Source organism: Pseudophryne corroboree, chromosome 9 (genome assembly GCF_028390025.1).
Source record: "Pseudophryne corroboree isolate aPseCor3 chromosome 9, aPseCor3.hap2, whole genome shotgun sequence".
NCBI lineage: Eukaryota > Metazoa > Chordata > Amphibia > Anura > Myobatrachidae > Pseudophryne > Pseudophryne corroboree.
The window spans coordinates 401894055-401913176 of record NC_086452.1 but is presented as its reverse complement, the minus strand read 5'-3'; the positions used below and the strand labels follow the sequence as shown (position 1 = coordinate 401913176).

The 19122-nt window shown below is 44.5% G+C and overlaps 1 protein-coding gene across 4 annotated transcripts in view; it reads left to right on the top strand.

Moving 5' to 3' along the window:
* The first annotated feature begins 2127 nt into the window (after positions 1-2127).
* CFAP20DC (CFAP20 domain containing) overlaps positions 2128-19122 on the top strand; it is an 852126-nt gene continuing 835131 nt past the window's right edge. For 2 of the 4 annotated variants that reach the window (XM_063940898.1, XM_063940895.1), the window contains exons 1-2: positions 2152-2205; positions 18886-18981. In XM_063940898.1, the coding sequence (XP_063796968.1) occupies positions 18907-18981 (75 nt within the window). In that variant the 5' untranslated portion in view covers positions 2152-2205; positions 18886-18906. Of the gene's footprint in view, positions 2206-18885; positions 18982-19122 lie in introns of all 4 variants that reach the window. The other 2 variants (XR_010186965.1, XM_063940896.1) reach the window with 2 other exon arrangements.

Genomic DNA, 19122 nt, shown 5'->3' with positions numbered 1-19122 from the left:
GGCTGCAGAACAGGGGGATTAGGTTTAGGGACCACTGGAGAGGATTATAGCTAGGCTGCGGAGGGGGTCTGGGGAGGGGGTAAGGTTAGGTTTAGGCTGCTTAGAATCCCTATCGGGATTCAAAGCATCTGGATTACCGCCGGCATCCCAAATGCCGTCACATCGCGCCCAACGCTATTTGCTCCTGTTGTATAAGTTGATTTGATTTCATGCAAGATGATAACATAGTAATTTAGCATTTTGTACCTCCCAGAATGTCAGAGGGCTGAATCAGCTGATTGATTATCAGGCGACTCGCGCATGCGTCTGAGTCGCACTGTGCATGTGCCTCAATGGGAATGCGATCACAGAGAGAAGTTATTCACAAGGTGATTGGCAGTCAGGTACTGTTTGGGGGCAGTTACAGGGACTGGTGGCAAAAACGCGGGCGTGTTGTGACCATTTTTGGGGTATGTCTCAGCCTGCGTCTGCAATGTTTCTGCCATCTTACTTCCTGCAGCCATGCTGCGCAACTATAGATCTTCATTAATTGACTGATCTGCGACTGATGCAACATCACACAAAACCGCCGGTGGGTGCCTATATACAAATCCAGATGGTTGCGGCATTTGCGTACTTTTGCACAAATGCTGTGTACACAGTCGCAGCTGTGAATGCATCTACGCACATCTCAGAATCAGGCTCATTGCAGAAAATGACCTTTATCCTTTGTAGCAATATTTTGCAGGGAAATGCTTTACTGTTGTAAAGAGCATTACTCTGCTCCAACAATGGGAAAAACATAAGACATGCATCTACTTATGCTGCTATTAAGAACAGCATTCCCAATAGAAATTATTATGTCCTCTTGTTTAACATAAATCACTGTGACAGGCTATAAGAATAATCTTGGTACAGTATTTATAATATGTCCTTGCTTCGTTTGGTCACAATCTTACTAATTATTTATAATTATGCATTGTGTCATGAACTACCATGGCAACCACAGTCAAATGGCACATGACGTAATGTCACATTGCGGCTGATTCAACGTTTAAGAGATCTCGGTGCACTGACCACATGCGCAGATACAAATTTACACATTGTTGCACATCTTTGCCCTATTCTAAGTCAGACGGAACTCACCTGGATTTGTCTTTTCTTGAAATAGGTTGTTTCGGGGTGGCAATTGGGCTGTAACAATGCGAGTGCAAGGAACAGCCTTGACTATGGGGGTGTAGTGAGCAGGGCCGGAATGGTCATCTTGCACTTCTGGCAAATGCCAGATGGGTCAGTCCAGCATAATGGCCTGGCTAAGAATCTCTGCTCGGCTGTACGGCAGAAAGAACCAGGAGTTGGCCGGACATCTCCCCCTCCCGGTGCTCTGCTTGGCTACCTGCGCTAGAATATCAGGGCTGATTCAGACCCTCAGTCCGTCCCTGGCTGTGGGTGTATATTAATAGCTTTCTGCGATTCTGATTCATGTGTAGGGGGAAGAGAAGCCCGTTACTGATCTCTGGCATCTATCATGGGGCTGACGCAAGTACTAATGATGACGAATGGTGCGATGGGCATGAAATCAATGGGCGGCACTGGTTTCCATTGCAGATGCACAAATCCCCACATCAGTCCTACAGAGTTTTGCATTAGCATAAAGTAGTAATTCAGGCTTACATGCCTACCCACAAATACACCTACTTTGTGGCAACTCAGAATCAGATCCATTGTATATTAGAAAATAAACTTGCCCTCTTTAGAAGGTTTGATAAATTAAATCTCCCCCTTAGAGTTGATACCCTATATACGGTAACAGCTAAAACTTCCTGAAAGCAGTGTGAAATGATAGGGAGGAGCTGAGGAGTTTCATAAAACCATGGACAAGGTTATTTTATGATTCATTTTCTATGAACATGGTAACCTGGTTCTCTATCCAGCGGTGAGTGTGATGCCAAAGAAAACAACCTATCACGTAGCCACTCAGAGCCACGACGGCAAGACGAAAGGAGTCCCAGTGTTGGCTCCAGAGCAGGGGCTGCAGCACAGTCCAAAGTTCAAATAGGGGAGACACACCAACTGCCGCCAACTGCCATCAAAAACTGACTCACTGGGAGTTGGTGTGACCCATCTATTTGAACTTTGGACTGTGCTGCATCCTCACCTCTGGAGCCACCACAAACCCAGGACAGACAGAGACAGAACAATACAATCACTAACAACTCCAGCAAGGTATGGATGCAAGACGGAATGTCTTGGCTATTATGCCAAGCACCATAGTGAAGTGTCCATGCAACAGGAAACTGAAAGACTCCTACAGAACTAAACCACAAGGGATATATAAATTATGAGGGCTACCAGCTCCAAGCTGTTACTATCTCTGCAATGCCTAATTAACCTGTTATACTTCCACTGTGTCACCTCATTCCAACCATACCACCACCGAAGTAGCTGCGCAGAAATTCCAGTCTACAATGGATGCTCAGATACTGACGGCTGATTAGCGTCTAACAGTAGCCACACGCACACTCCCTACCAACACCTGCCATTGTGCTTATGCTTCCTTATGCACAGGCTTGAACTGGCCCAGAGGGGTACAGGGGAAACCACCGGTGGCCCCACTGCCTGGAGGCCCACCTCCTGCTCTAAGGATCAGGTTCCAGACTGTGCACTTGTATTATACATTATACATATGTTATCTTATACTGGACTATGGTCTATTCTATTTTCGACAGTGCATTGCTGTTATTAATCTGTTATTAACCTGGTACATTATCATGCATGCTGCAGCTGAATTTACTGTATATATTTATGAAGGGGCCCAGACGTTGCACTCTCTAACGGTTCGTCAAACCAATGGTGTGGTAGGCCACACCCCCTCTGCGGACTGGCCACACCCCTAAACATGGGTCCCTACCACTGCATTCCCCCGGTGAGCCCTACATGCCCCAGTCCGGCACTGCTTACGCACCAGTTATTTCCCACACACACCGCTTAGACTGTAAAATGACTTGAGAAAGGGCATCTTTACATTCAGTTTTCTGTCAGTATAAGCATTCGTATCATTTCCTCTCCCCTCCACCGCTGCTTCTTATACAAATCATAATAATAACTGGGATTGTATTTACTTTGTATGTTTGAATTCACTCAGTTGCTCAGTTTTGTGTGTTTGAAACTTTTTCATTCATTCATTCCCTCCCACAAAGCAGGAAACACACTGTAAACTCATCCGCTCCACTCCTTCATCTTTTGCCCCATAAACCCAAACCTTGCTTTCTGTGCTGTGGTGCAAAAGTAGGTGCAACCTAATCTGTGCTCTGCAAGAAATACCCCTACCCCACCCATATGAGAGTGAAAGCTATTGCATCCTCGCAGACGTGCCACCTTAGCTAGCAAATCCTGTGCTTCCCAATATAGCTGGAACAGTAGTACACATGTGGGGTGGTTTTCAGTATGCCGAATGTCGGGATCCCGGCGCACAGTATACCGGCGCAGGAATCCCGACACCCGGCATACCAACAGCGCGCCACCGTGCCCGCAAGGGGCTCCTTTGCGCTCGCCACAGTGTCGGTATGCCGGCGGTCGGGCTCCCGGCGCCGGTATGCTGGTCACCGGGAGCCCGGCCGTCGGCATACCATACTACACCCCACATGTGATGTGTCAAAGCAGCGTTTTATAAATTACACAATAATCATTTTCCTCACTGATGGTACTAATTTTAATAGAAATACATACAGCGAGTATAGGGGCTCATTTATCAACAAGTGATAAAACTCGCTGTAAATGGAAAAAACTCATTCCGTATGATAAATGGAGCTCCAGACAATCAGCTCCTATCTTTCATGTGTTTGAAAAATGACAGTTAGGAGCTGATTGGCTGGAGCACCATTTATCATACGCAATGATTTTTATCATGCACGACAAGTTTTATCACTCAATGGTAAATGTGCCACATAATGTACTGTCACATCTCCAATTAAGAAATTTGAGATGTAGAAAAAATGATGACACCAAAAGGTGGACAATGGGGGTCATTCCGAGTTGTTCGCTCGCAAGCGGATTTTAGCAGATTTGCTCATGCTAAGCCGCCGCCTACTGGGAGTGAATCTTAGCATCTTAAAATTGCGAACGAAGTATTCGCAATATTGCGATTACACACCTCGTAGCAGTTTCTGAGTAGCTCCAGACTTACTCGGCATCTGCGATCATTTCAGTGCTTGTCGTTCCTGGTTTGACGTCACAAACACACCCAGCGTTCGCCCAGACACTCCCCCATTTCTCCGGCCACTCCTGCGTTTTTTCCGGAAACGGTAGCGTTTTTTCCCACACGCCCATAAAACGGCCTGTTTCCGCCCAGTAACACCCATTTCCTGTCAATCACATTACGATCGCCAGAACGATGAAAAAGCCGTGAGTAAAAATCCTAACTGCATAGCAAATTTACTTGGCGCAGTCGCAGTGCGGACATTGCGCATGCGCATTAAGCGGAAAATCGCTGCGATGCGAAGATTTTTACCGAGCGAACAACTCGGAATGACCCCCAATGTTAAAATGTCGACATTGAACATGTTAGTACGGTATCCGTTTGGATGGTCGACCATGTTATGGTCGACAGTCATTAGGTCGACCACTATTGGTCGACATTGACATGGTCGACATGGAGACATGGTTGACACATGAAAATGGTCAACACATGAAAAGGTCGACCTTAGTTTTTAAAAAAAATAAATCTTTTGTGGAACTTTTCCATACTTTACGATCCACGTGGACTACAATTGGAAATGGTAATCTGTCCTTGCCAGAAGCATGGTGAGCGAAGCGAGCCATGCGAGGGACGCGGTACACTAATTGGGGTTCCCAGTCACTTTACACAGAAAACGACACCAAAAAAGTAAAAAAAAAATCATGTCGACCTTTTCATGTGTCGACCATTTTCATATATCGACCATTTTCATGTGTTGACCATTTGTCCATGTTGACCATGCCAATGTCGACAAATAGTGGTCGACCTAATGACTGTTGACCATAATATGGTCGACCATTCATATCGGAACCGTTAGTACTGCATGTGCAGAATGTCGACATGTTCTCATGCTGACATGTGAAATGTCAATATGTGAAACACAGACATTCTGCATGGACCAGAGTGGAGGGTTAGGGTTAGGCTGTGGGAGGGGAGGTTAGGGTTAGGCAGTACATAGAGGGATAGGCATACTCCATGCCGCATCCACCTGATGTCATTATCAGCTGACCGTCAGACCCAGAAGACACCACTAGAGCTCCTGGACCAGGTAAGATCACCAGGGACACTTTGTTGACATTCAAGTGATGTTGACATTTCCACAGTCTTGACTTGATAAATGTTGACACAATCAGTGTCAACACTGTGATAATGTCGACATTATGATCATGTAGACAAAAAATACCACAATGTTCTTACTTATGCTTGTCATTAGCGTTTAGCAAAACTGATGCACAATATCACTTAATAACCTGATTTTAACTTTTACTTTCATTAACCAGAATGTCACTGCAAAATGTTGGCCTTGTGCAGAGTTGGATGTTAACCAGGTGTGTTGCTCCAAAGAAGTGTGCATGGTCTAAATGCGAATATTCACCCATATGCACACTCGGGTAGATTTAGAATTGAAAGCAAAGGAATAACTGTACTATAACTTTGTATCTATGACGAATATAGATGAGCGGGTTCGGTTCCTCGGGATCCGAACCCCCCCGAACTTCACCCATTTTACACGGTTCCGAGGCAGCCTCGGATCTTCCCGCCTTGCTCGGTTAACCAGAACGCGTCCGAACGTCATCATCCCGCTGTCGGATTCTCGCGAGATTCGTATTCTATATAAGGAGCCGCGCGTCGCCGCCATTTTCACTCGTGCATTGCAGATTGAACGGAGAGGACGTGGCAGCGTTCTCTCCCTGAAAAGCTCCGTAATCTGTGCTCAGTGTGCTGCAAATAATCTGTGCTCAGTGTGCTGAAAATATCTACGTTCTCTGCCTGAAAACGCTCCATATATATGCTCAGTGTGCTGCAAATATCTGATCAGTGTGCTGCATTGTGGGGACTGGGGACCACCAGTATAAGTATATACATGATGTGGCCATTCACTGGTACCTGGTGACAGAACGTATACTGGATTCCCCTACAATGTAACTTTATATCTGTCACCTATATACATGATGTGGTCATTCACTGGTACCTGGTGACAGAACGTATACTGGATTCCCCCTCAATGTAACTTTATATATGTCACCTATATACATGATGTGGTCATTCACTGGTACCTGGTGACAGAACGTATACTGGATTCACCCACAATGTAACATTATGGGGTATATGCAATTGCGGTCGAATTCCCGAAATTGTCGAATTTCGGGTCATTTTCGACCAAAAAAAAAAATCGCCTATGCAATTCAGTGCTTTCCGACCAAAAAACGGACTTTCAAAATTCGACTTTTTGAAATTCGAATTTTTGCAAATTCGACTTTTCTGCAATGATACAAGTGCTGCAATTCGACCAAAGCATATTCAATTCAAGTTTGGAAATTCGACAGCAGGGCTTTTAGACAGCAAATTCGTCATTTTCAATCCGCCACACTTTGGAGGGTGAAAACAAATAAAAAAAATTTAAACATGTTTTTTTTTGTGTTTTTTTTTCTGGGAATAGAAGATCTATTTATATTAGAAGGGATTAGGTACTTTTTTTTTTTTTTTTGGAGGCACAAATATTATTTATATATTTTTTAAAATATTTTTTTTTTTTTTTTTTTTTTAATGCTGGAACGGTAAAATCATAAAAAAAAATGGCGTGGGGTCCCCCCTCCAAAGCATAACCAGCCTCGGGCTCTTCGAGCTGGTCCTGGTTCTAAAAATGCGGGGAAAAAATTGACAGGGGATCCCCCGTATTTTTAAAACCAGCACCGGGCTCTGCGCCTGGTGCTGGTGCCAAAAATACGGGGGACAAAAAGAGTAGGGGTCCCCCGTATTTTTAACACCAGCATCGGGCTCCACTAGCTGGACAGATAATGCCACAGCCGGGGGTCACTTTTATGCCGTGCCCTGCGGCCGTGGCATTAAATATCCAACTAGTCACCCCTGGCCGGGGTACCCTGGGGGAGTGGGGACCCCTTCAATCAAGGGATCCCCCCCCCCCCAGCCACCCAAGGGCCAGGGGTGAAGCCCGAGGCTGTCCCCCCCCATCCAATGGGCTGCGGATGGGGGGGCTGATAGCCTTTTGTGATAATAAAAAGATATTGTTTTTTCCAGTAGTACTACAAGTCCCAGCAAGCCTCCCCCGCAAGCTGGTACTTGGAGAACCACAAGTACCAGCATGCGGGAGAAAAACGGGCCCGCTGGTACCTGTAGTACTACTGGGGAAAAAATACCCAAATAAAAACAGGACACACACACCGTCGACAGTAAAACTTTATTTCATACGTCGACACACACATACTTACCTATGTTCACACGCCGACATCGGTCCTCTTCTCCATGTAGAATCCACGGATACCTGAAAAGAAAAGTTCAATATACTCACCTCAGCCATGGTCCAGAGATAAATCCACGTACTTGGCAAAAAAACAAAGCGAACACCCGCTCCATGCCGGACTGAAAGGGGTCCCATGCTGACACATGGGACACCTTTCCACGAATGAGACCTGTCAGTGACAGCTGTCACAGACAGGTCTCTAAGCCAATCAGGAAGCGCAACTTCGTTGCGCTCACCTGATTGGCTGAGCGCTGTCTGCACTGTGACAGCGCATCGCACAGCTCCCTCCATTATATTCAATGGTGGGAACTTAGCGGCTAGCGGTAAGGTCACCCGCCGGTCAGCGGCTGACCGGCGGGTGACCCCACCGCTACCCGCAAAGTTCCCACCATTGAAAGTAATGGAGCGGCTTTGCGAGGCGCTGTCACAGTACAGACAGCGCTCAGCCAATCAGGTGAGCGCAACGGCAGTAGCGCTTCCTGATTGGCTGAAGGGACATCAGTGACAGGAGTCACGTGATGTCCCGGCATTCGGGAGAAAGGGGTCTGATGTGAAAACATTGGACCCCTTTCTAGTCCGGTATGGCTCGGGTTTTTGCGTTTTCTTTTTTTTTAACAAGTACGTGGATTTATCTCTCTGGACGCTGGAAGGTGAGTATCATTTTTTCACAGGTACCCTCGGATCGTCGGAGACCGTGGCAGTCGGCGTGTCAACATAGGTAAGTATGTGTGTGTCGGTAGTGTGTAATAAAGTTTTACTGTCAAAGGTGTCTGTGTCCTGTTTTTATTTGGGTATTTTTTTCCCAGTAGTACTACAGGTACCAGCGGGCCCGTTTTTCTCCCGCATGCTGGTACTTGTGGTTCTCCAAGTACCAGCTTGCGGGGGAGGCTTGCTGGGACTTGTAGTACTACTGGAAAAACCAATATCTTTTAATTTTCACAAAGGCTATCAGCCCCCCCATCCGCAGCCCATTGGATGGGGGGGGACAGCCTCGGGCTTCACCCCTGGCCCTTGGGTGGCTGGGGGGGGGGGACCCCTTGATTGAAGGGGTCCCCACTCCCCCAGGGTACCCCGGCCAGGGGTGACTAGTTGGATATTTAATGCCACGGCCGCAGGGCACGGCATAAAAGTGACCCCCGGCTGTGGCATTATCTGTCCAGCTAGTGGAGCCCGATGCTGGTGTTAAAAATACGGGGGACCCCTACTCTTTTTGTCCCCCGTATTTTTGGCACCAGCATCAGGCGCAGAGCCCGGTGCTGGTTTTAAAAATACGGGGGATCCCTGGCCAATTTTTCCCCTGCATTTTTAGAACCAGGACCAGCTCAAAGAGCCCGAGGCTGGTTATGCTTTGGGGGGGGGACCCCACGCCATTTTTTTTCCGGGTTTTTCACGATTTTTCCCGTTTTTTAAAATCGCGGCAAAATCCGCCAAATCGGCCGATTTTCGCCCGCGACCCTGGCGAATCCGTTTTTCATTGAATATGGTGAATTCCGGAAGCCACCTTCCGGAAGTCACCTGGCGAATTTGGTCGAATTTGAAAAACGGCGAAAATTGCCGCGAATTCGACCGCAATTGCATATACCCCTATATCTGTCAAATATATACATGATGTGGTCATTCACTGGTACCTGGTGACAGAACGTATACTGGATTCCCCCACAATGTAACTTTATATCTGTCACCAATATACATGATGTGGTCATTCACTGGTACCTGGTGACAAAACGTATACTGGATTCCCTCACAATGTAACTTTATATCTGTCACCTATATACATGATGTGGTCATTCACTGGTACCTGGTGAAAGAACATATACTGGATTCCCTCACAATGTAACTTTATATCTGTCACCTATATACATGATGTGGTCATTCACTGGTACCTGGTGACAGAACGTACACTGGATTCCCCCACAATGTAACATTATATCTGTCACCTATATACATGATGTGGCCATTCACTGGTACCTGGTGACAAAACGTATACTGGACTCCCCCACAATGTAACTTTATATCTGTCACCTATATATATGATGTGGTCATTCACTGGTACCTGGTGAAAGAACATATACTGGATTCCCTCACAATGTAACTTTATATCTGTCACCTATATACATGATGTGGTCATTCACTGGTACCTGGTGACAGAACGTATACTGGATTCCCTCACAATGTAACTTTATATCTGTCACCTATATACATGATGTGGTCATTCACTGGTACCTGGTGACAGAACGTACACTGGACTCCCCCACAATGTAACTTTATATCTGTCACCTATATACATGATGTGGTCATTCACTGGTACCTGGTGACAGAACGTATACTGGATTCCCCCACAATGTAACTTTATATCTGTCACCTATATACATGATGTGGCCATTCACTGGCACCTGGTGACAGAACGTATACTGGATTCCCCCACAATGTAACTTTATATCTGTCACCTATATACTAGAGATGAGCGCCGGAAATTTTTCGGGTTTTGTGTTTTGGTTTTGGGTTCGGTTCCGCGGCCGTGTTTTGGGTTCGACCGCGTTTTGGCAAAACCTCACCGAATTTTTTTTGTCGGATTCGGGTGTGTTTTGGATTCGGGTGTTTTTTTCAAAAAACCCTAAAAAACAGCTTAAATCATAGAATTTGGGGGTCATTTTGATCCCAAAGTATTATTAACCTCAAAAAACATAATTTACACTCATTTTCAGCCTATTCTGAACACATCACACCTCACAATATTATTTTTAGTCCTAAAATTTGCACCGAGGTCGCTGTGTGAGTAAGATAAGCGACCCTAGTGGCCGACACAAACACCGGGCCCATCTAGGAGTGGCACTGCAGTGTCACGCAGGATGGCCCTTCCAAAAAACCCTCCCCAAACAGCACATGACGCAAAGAAAAAAAGAGGCGCAATGAGGTAGCTGACTGTGTGAGTAAGATTAGCGACCCTAGTGGCCGACACAAACACCGGGCACATCTAGGAGTGGCACTGCAGTGTCACGCAGGATGTCCCTTCCAAAAAACCCTCCCCAAACAGCACATGACGCAAAGAAAAAAAGAGGCGCAATGAGGTAGCTGACTGTGTGAGTAAGATTAGCGACCCTAGTGGCCGACACAAACACCGGGCCCATCTAGGAGTGGCACTGCAGTGTCACGCAGGATGTCCCTTCCAAAAAACCCTCCCCAATCAGCACATGATGCAAAGAAAAAGAAAAGAAAAAAGAGGTGCAAGATGGAATTATCCTTGGGCCCTCCCACCCACCCTTATGTTGTATAAACAAAACAGGACATGCACACTTTAACCAACCCATCATTTCAGTGACAGGGTCTGCCACACGACTGTGACTGATATGACGGGTTGGTTTGGACCCCCCCCAAAAAAGAAGCAATTAATCTCTCCTTGCACAAACTGGCTCTACAGAGGCAAGATGTCCACCTCATCTTCACCCTCCGATATATCACCGTGTACATCCCCCTCCTCACAGATTATCAATTCGTCCCCACTGGAATCCACCATCTCAGCTCCCTGTGTACTTTGTGGAGGCAATTGCTGCTGGTCAATGTCTCCGCGGAGGAATTGATTATAATTCATTTTAATGAACATCATCTTCTCCACATTTTCTGGATGTAACCTCGTACGCCGATTGCTGACAAGGTGAGCGGCGGCACTAAACACTCTTTCGGAGTACACACTTGTGGGAGGGCAACTTAGGTAGAATAAAGCCAGTTTGTGCACATTCTGTTTGTGCCGTGAACTACCGCACTGTACACTGGTTGATAAAGAGATAGTAGTATACTCGTAACAACTAGTATGACACTATGACGACGGTATAAAGAATGAAAAAAAAACCACGGTTAGGTGGTATATATTATAATAATAATACAATTATGGATGGACGGACTGCCTGCCGACTGCCGACACAGAGGTAGCCACAGCCGTGAACTACCGCACTGTACACTGGTTGATAAAGAGATAGTAGTATACTCGTAACAATTAGGATGACACTATGACGGTATAAAGAATGAAAAAAAAACCACGGTTAGGTGGTAGGTATATAATAATAAATAATACAATTCTGGTCGGACGGACTGCCTGCCGTGTGCCGACACAGAGGTAGCCACAGCCGTGAACTACCGCACTGTACACTGGTTGATAAAGAGATAGTAGTATACTCGTAACAATTAGGATGACACTATGACGGTATAAAGAATGAAAAAAAAAACCACGGTTAGGTGGTAGGTATATAATAATAAATAATACAATTCTGGTCGGACGGACTGCCTGCCGTGTGCCGACACAGAGGTAGCCACAGCCGTGAACTACCGCACTGTACACTGGTTGATAAAGAGATAGTAGTATACTCGTAACAATTAGGATGACACTATGACGGTATAAAGAATGAAAAAAAAAACCACGGTTAGGTGGTAGGTATATAATAATAAATAATACAATTCTGGTCGGACGGACTGCCTGCCGTGTGCCGACACAGAGGTAGCCACAGCCGTGAACTACCGCACTGTACACTGGTTGATAAAGAGATAGTAGTATACTCGTAACAATTAGGATGACACTATGACGGTATAAAGAATGAAAAAAAAACCACGGTTAGGTGGTAGGTATATAATAATAAATAATACAATTCTGGTCGGACGGACTGCCTGCCGTGTGCCGACACAGAGGTAGCCACAGCCGTGAACTACCGCACTGTACACTGGTTGATAAAGAGATAGTAGTATACTCGTAACAATTAGGATGACACTATGACGGTATAAAGAATGAAAAAAAAAACCACGGTTAGGTGGTAGGTATATAATAATAAATAATACAATTCTGGTCGGACGGACTGCCTGCCGTGTGCCGACACAGAGGTAGCCACAGCCGTGAACTACCGCACTGTACACTGGTTGATAAAGAGATAGTAGTATACTCGTAACAATTAGGATGACACTATGACGGTATAAAGAATGAAAAAAAAAACCACGGTTAGGTGGTAGGTATATAATAATAAATAATACAATTCTGGTCGGACGGACTGCCTGCCGTGTGCCGACACAGAGGTAGCCACAGCCGTGAACTACCGCACTGTACACTGGTTGATAAAGAGATAGTAGTATACTCGTAACAATTAGGATGACACTATGACGGTATAAAGAATGAAAAAAAAACCACGGTTAGGTGGTAGGTATATAATAATAAATAATACAATTCTGGTCGGACGGACTGCCTGCCGTGTGCCGACACAGAGGTAGCCACAGCCGTGAACTACCGCACTGTACACTGGTTGATAAAGAGATAGTAGTATACTCGTAACAATTAGGATGACACTATGACGGTATAAAGAATGAAAAAAAAAACCACGGTTAGGTGGTAGGTATATAATAATAAATAATACAATTCTGGTCGGACGGACTGCCTGCCGTGTGCCGACACAGAGGTAGCCACAGCCGTGAACTACCGCACTGTACACTGGTTGATAAAGAGATAGTAGTATACTCGTAACAATTAGGATGACACTATGACGGTAAAAAGAATGAAAAAAAAACCACGGTTAGGTGGTAGGTATATAATAATAAATAATACAATTCTGGTCGGACGGACTGCCTGCCGTGTGCCGACACAGAGGTAGCCACAGCCGTGAACTACCGCACTGTACTGTGTCTGCTGCTAATATAGACTGGTTGATATTTAAAGAGATATTAGTAGTATACAACAATACTATACTGGTGGTCAGGCACTGGTCACCACTCCTGCAGCAAAAGTGTGCACTGTTAATTAATATAATTGTACTCCTGGCTCCTGCTAACAACCTGCAGTGCTCCCCAGTCTCCCCCACAATTAATTATAAGCTTTTAATTTATACATTGATGACTGTGCAGCACACTGGGCTGAGCTGAGTGCACACAGACTGAGTCACACTGTGTGACTGACTGTGCTGTGTATCGTTTTTTTTTTCAGGCAGAGAACGGATATAGCAGAGAGAAGTGAACGGATATATTATATTAAATAAAAGTTAACTAGCAACTGCACTGGTCACTGACTGTGGTAAACTAACTCTGTCTGCGACTCTGCACAATCTCTCTCTCTCTATCTAATCTATCTCTATTCTAATGGAGAGGACGCCAGACACGTCCTCTCCCTATCAATCTCAATGCACGAGTGAAAATGGCGGCGACGCGCGGCTCCTTATATAGAATCCGAGTCTCGCGATAGAATCCGAGCCTCGCGAGAATCCGACAGCGTCATGATGACGTTCGGGCGCGCTCGGGTTAACCGAGCAAGGCGGGAAGATCCGAGTCGCTCGGACCCGTGAAAAAAAACATGAAGTTCGGGCGGGTTCGGATTCCGAGGAACCGAACCCGCTCATCTCTACTATATACATGATGTGGTCATTCACTGGTACCTGGTGACAGAACGTATACTGGATTCCCCCACAATGTAACTTTATATCTGTCACCTATATACATGATGTGGCCATTCACTGGTACCTGGTGACAGAACATACACTGGATTCCCCCACAATGTAACATTATATCTGTCACCTATATACATGATGTGGCCATTCACTGGTACCTGGTGACAGAACGTATACTGGACTCCCCCACAATGTAACTTTATATCTGTCACCTATATACATGATGTGGCCATTCACTGGCACCTGGTGACAGAACGTATACTGGATTCCCCCACAATGTAACTTTATATCTGTCACCTATATACATGATGTGGTCATTCACTGGTACCTGGTGACAGAACGTATACTGGATTCCCCCACAATGTAACTTTATATATGTCACCTATATACATGATGTGGTCATTCACTGGTACCTGGTGACAGAACGTATACTGGATTCCCTCACAATGTAACTTTATATCTGTCACCTATATACATGATGTGGTCATTCACTGGTACCTGGTGACAGAACGTATACTGGATTCCCCCACAATGTAACTTTATATCTGTCACCTATATACATAATGTGGTCATTCCCTGGTACCTGGTGACAGAACGTATACTGGATTCCCCCACAATGTACGTTATATCTGTCACCTATATACATGATGTGGTCATTTACTGGTACCTGGTGACAGAACGTATACTGGATTCCCCCACAATGTAACTTTATATCTGTCACCTATATACATGATGTGGCCATTCATTGGTACCTGGTGACAGAACGTATACTGGATTCCCCCACAATGTAACTTTATATATGTCATCTATATAATAATTATAGTAGTACAGTACAGTAGGCCATTGCTGTAACTTGCAGCTCTGTGTCACTGCAAGTATCCATTCCATATCTGTGCGGCATTTTTGTGAGCAGTATATATGGTAATACAGTGCGGCATTTTGGTGACTAACAGTATATAGTTGTACAGTAGGCCATTGCTGTATCTTGCCGCTCTGTGTCACTGCAAGCATCCATTCCATATCTTTGCGGCTTTTTTGTGAGCAGTATATATAGTATTACAGTGCAGCATTTTGGTGACTAACAGTATATAGTTGTACAGTAGGCCATTGCTGTATCTTGCAGCTCTGTGTCACTGCAAGTATCCATCCATTCCATTTTCTTCCAGTGATTTGGACCAATAATACCATTGATTAGAACGAATAATTCCAGTGATTTTGTCATTTTCTTCCAGTGATTTGGACCAATAATACCATTGATTAGAACGAATAATTCCAGTGATTTTGTCATTTTCTTCCAGTGATTTGGACCAATAATACCATTGATTAGAATGAATTATTCCAGTGATTTTGTCATTTTTTTTCCAGTGATTTGGACCCATAATACCATTGATTAGAACGAATAATTCCAGTGATTTTGTCATTTTCTTCCAGTGATTTGGACCAATAATACCATTGATTAGAACAAATAATTCCAGTGATTTTGTCATTTTCTTCCAGTGATTTGGACCAATAATACCATTGATTAGAACAAATAATTCCTGTGATATTGAGGTGTTTGTGTCGCTTAGCTTAGCCATCCAGCGACCACAGTGCACCTCTTTTTCTCTTTTCTTTGCATCATGTGCTGTTTGGGGCCAATTTTTTTAAGTGCCATCCTGTCTGACACTGCAGTGCCACTCCTAGATGGGCCAGGTGGTTTGTGCCGCCCTCTTGGGTCGCTTTGCTTTGTCATCCAGCGACCTCGGTGCAAATTTTAGGACTAAAAATAGTATTGTGAGGTGTTCAGAATAGACTGGAAATGAGTGGAAATTGTGGTTATTGAGGTTAATAATACTATAGGATCAAAATTACCCCCAAATTCTATTATTTAAGCTGTTTTGAGGGGTTTGAAAAAAAACACGCAAATCCAAAACACACCCGAATCCGACAAAAATTTTCAGGGAGGTTTTGCCAAAACGCGTCCGAATCCAAAACACGGCCGTGGAACCGAATCCAAAACCAAACCCGAAATATTTCCGGTGCACATCTCTAATGACGAATCATGTAGCAATGCAAAAAGGTGCAAAATACTGTACATGTATATTATTTGCATGCAGGGTAAACACTGACTACTTTTGCATGTAGCACACAACTGCTGGATAGCTTTGTTTTACACTGAAATGTATATTTCAGTTTGCAAAATTTGCACCTGTTCATATTTGCCCCATCTGCAGTCCAACATGGTTTTACCAAGGTGCACCGTTACTTGTCTGTGGGCATAATTCAGACTTGAGTGTAGATGTGCGAGAAAACGCACATCTACGATCAATTTCTTTGACCAGCATAGGGCAAGTCCGCCCTGCATGCCGGATCCAGCCCTCCCAGACATGCGAGAGCATCGAAGGCGACGGCTACCCACCATGTTACGAGTCGCAGCCGCCGTAGCCCCACCCCTCCAATGGTCTGGAAACACCTCCATTGTCCCAACCATGCCCTTAAAACGGAGTGTCGATGCCCACAAAACGCAGCATCGATACCACGTTCCCACCCCCTTCAGGTCTTAAACTGCATTCTGAAGAGAACACAGTTTAGGACCTTGCACATGCGCATACCGGCATACGTGAATGCGCAAATGTGCAAAAATCGTTTCAAAGCAAATTTTTGCACATCAGCATCAGGGTCTGAATCAGACCCTTTGTTTTCCTTTGCTCCAAATTCAGAATCAAAACTCGAACTCTAAACACGTAAAATTTTCACTTACGTCCAACTATATGTAGCCTACAGTTGTGTGGACGCAACCTGATATATGTGAGGATGCTGCATACCACCCAGTAATGCCTCTTCGGTCATAAATGTAAATCAAAATGAGTATATCTCTGGGTTCTCCCATGCTTCCACGTGCTCAGTTCCAGCACACGCGTAGTGCATAGATTAAAAAAAACATAAGTTATGTGCTCCACAAACAGGTGCACGTTCAATTCAACCATTCATCGGTGCCTATATTATAAAATGTGTCATTATGGAGCATTTATTTATACAATCCAAACATATACTGGTAGGTTAATTGGCTCCCAACAAAATTAACCCTAGTGTGAATGTGTGTGTGTGTGTGTGTGTGTGGTGTGTGTGTGTGTGGTGTGTGTGTGTGTGTGTGTGTGTGTGTGTGTACATGTGGTAGGGAATATAGATTGTAAGCTCCACTGGGGCAGGGACTGAGGTGAATGGCCAAATATTCTCTGTAAAGCGCTGCGGAATATGTGTGCGCCATATAAATAACTGGTAATCAAATAAATAAATAAATAAATAAATTTATAGTCCATGAGCAGAGCAATGCAGTTCTGGCATCAATGCATTTTGCTGTCTGCTGCGGTGTGGTCTGCACCTGAGGATTCTCAAAGCTAAATTCCGCTGGCAAAATGTGCACAGTTTCGCTGCCAAATGTGGGATGAAGTAAATATTTCCTGAAACAGTATTGAAAACTTTTGTCATCTGTTTCCAAGAATGCTTTCCTGACATCTCTCTCTGCGACCGTCAGTAATTGGAACTTCTTATCGTACCTGAGACAATCCTAAGCATAGCTGATGGATGTAAAGCCATATTTGACAGAATAAAAGCTGCAATACTTGTTCCATCTTTACGATAACTAAAACCGCTACGGCTACCTTCTGTTACACGGTTCCAACAGAATATGATGGACAGAATTATAATCTAATGTTACCAGCAACCGTTACACAAACATCAACATGTACAGACTGTTCCAAGACGTGACTGCTTAATAAACAGTGACAAGTGCCATTTTCTGTACATTTCTGTCCAACCAGCCCTTGCCGTAATAACTCTATACTTATTGTTGAATACCAAAGCGTTAAAGTGTCTGTCACAGTAATACTGTATTTTACTGACAAATCATTTTCAGACTGGAATTCACATTGCTCAGAACCCCCGTGGATTTTAATTATGATTTGATTAAGCATTTCTCAAAGATGTTCTCTACATGCTACCTTTGTGTGTACCATTTCTACTTTAATACTAGGTAAAGAGTAGTGAGAAATTACAAAATAAATTCACAGTAAATGGCTTTTTTTGTTTTGTTTTGGCTGCGGGTCTCTGAAGATAGAGAAATCTTTTGTAGCATTATGGAATACCAATCTTTTTAGTTTATTATTTTCAGAGACAGAAAACAGAAAAAATACACTTTGGGTGGTATTCATTTCTTTTCACCCTCTTCCACACCCATTCTGTTTCTGCTGACGGGCCTGGTATTATCATTTCAGCTCGCTACCCGAGGGTTAGTGAGGCGCCATAACCCTTTACGCAGCTAAACCTGATTACTATGGACGCAATATGTGCAATAACGGGGATCACTTTAGAAAGGAGATTAGGCGTAATATATCATTTGAATACCGCCCATTGGCCCTCATTCCGAGTTGATCGCTCGCTAGCTACTTTTAGAAGCCATGCAAACGCATAGTCGCTGCCCACGGGGGAGTGTATTTTCGCTTTGCAAGTGTGTGAATGCCTGTGCAGCCGAGTGGTACAAAACCATTTTGTTGAAAACAAGACCAGTCCTGTAGTTACTTATTCTGTGCGATGATTGTTGCGACGAAGGGCCCAGAATTGACGTCAGATACCCGCCCTGCAAACGCCTGGACACGTCTGCGTTTTTTCCAAACACACCCAGAAAACGGTCAGTTGACACCCATAAACGCCTTCTTCCTGTCAATCTCCTTGCGATCGGCTGTGCGAATGGAATCGTAGCTAGAAGCAGTGCAAAACAACGATGCTCTTTGTACCCGTACGCCGCACGTGCACATTGCGGCCCATACGCATGCGTAGTTTTGCCGGTTTTTAAATGATCGCTACGCAGCAAGCAACGGCAGCTAGCGATCAACTCGGAATGAGGGCCATTGTCTGTAGAACCATAGAGGATTTCTTATAATTTCTTATGATAATTAGCACTGATCTAAAAATATTTATTTTTCTAATATATTATGTTACTTCTTACGGTATATTTACAGTGATAATATAAAACAATATGCATGGGACTTGGTATACCTAAAACTGAGGTATCTGGAATTGAAAGCAGAGCATATATCATTGTGCAGGAGTTAATGGTGAGTACTTTCTAAATGTTACTTGTTTAGTTTTCCTTTCTGCCCTTCAGAGAGTGAACTGAGGAGAGATGCAGCTGATCAATAATGGGGGAGTGGTCGTGTGCTTCTTTGCCCTGCCCCGTTGCAACATAATTCCACAAA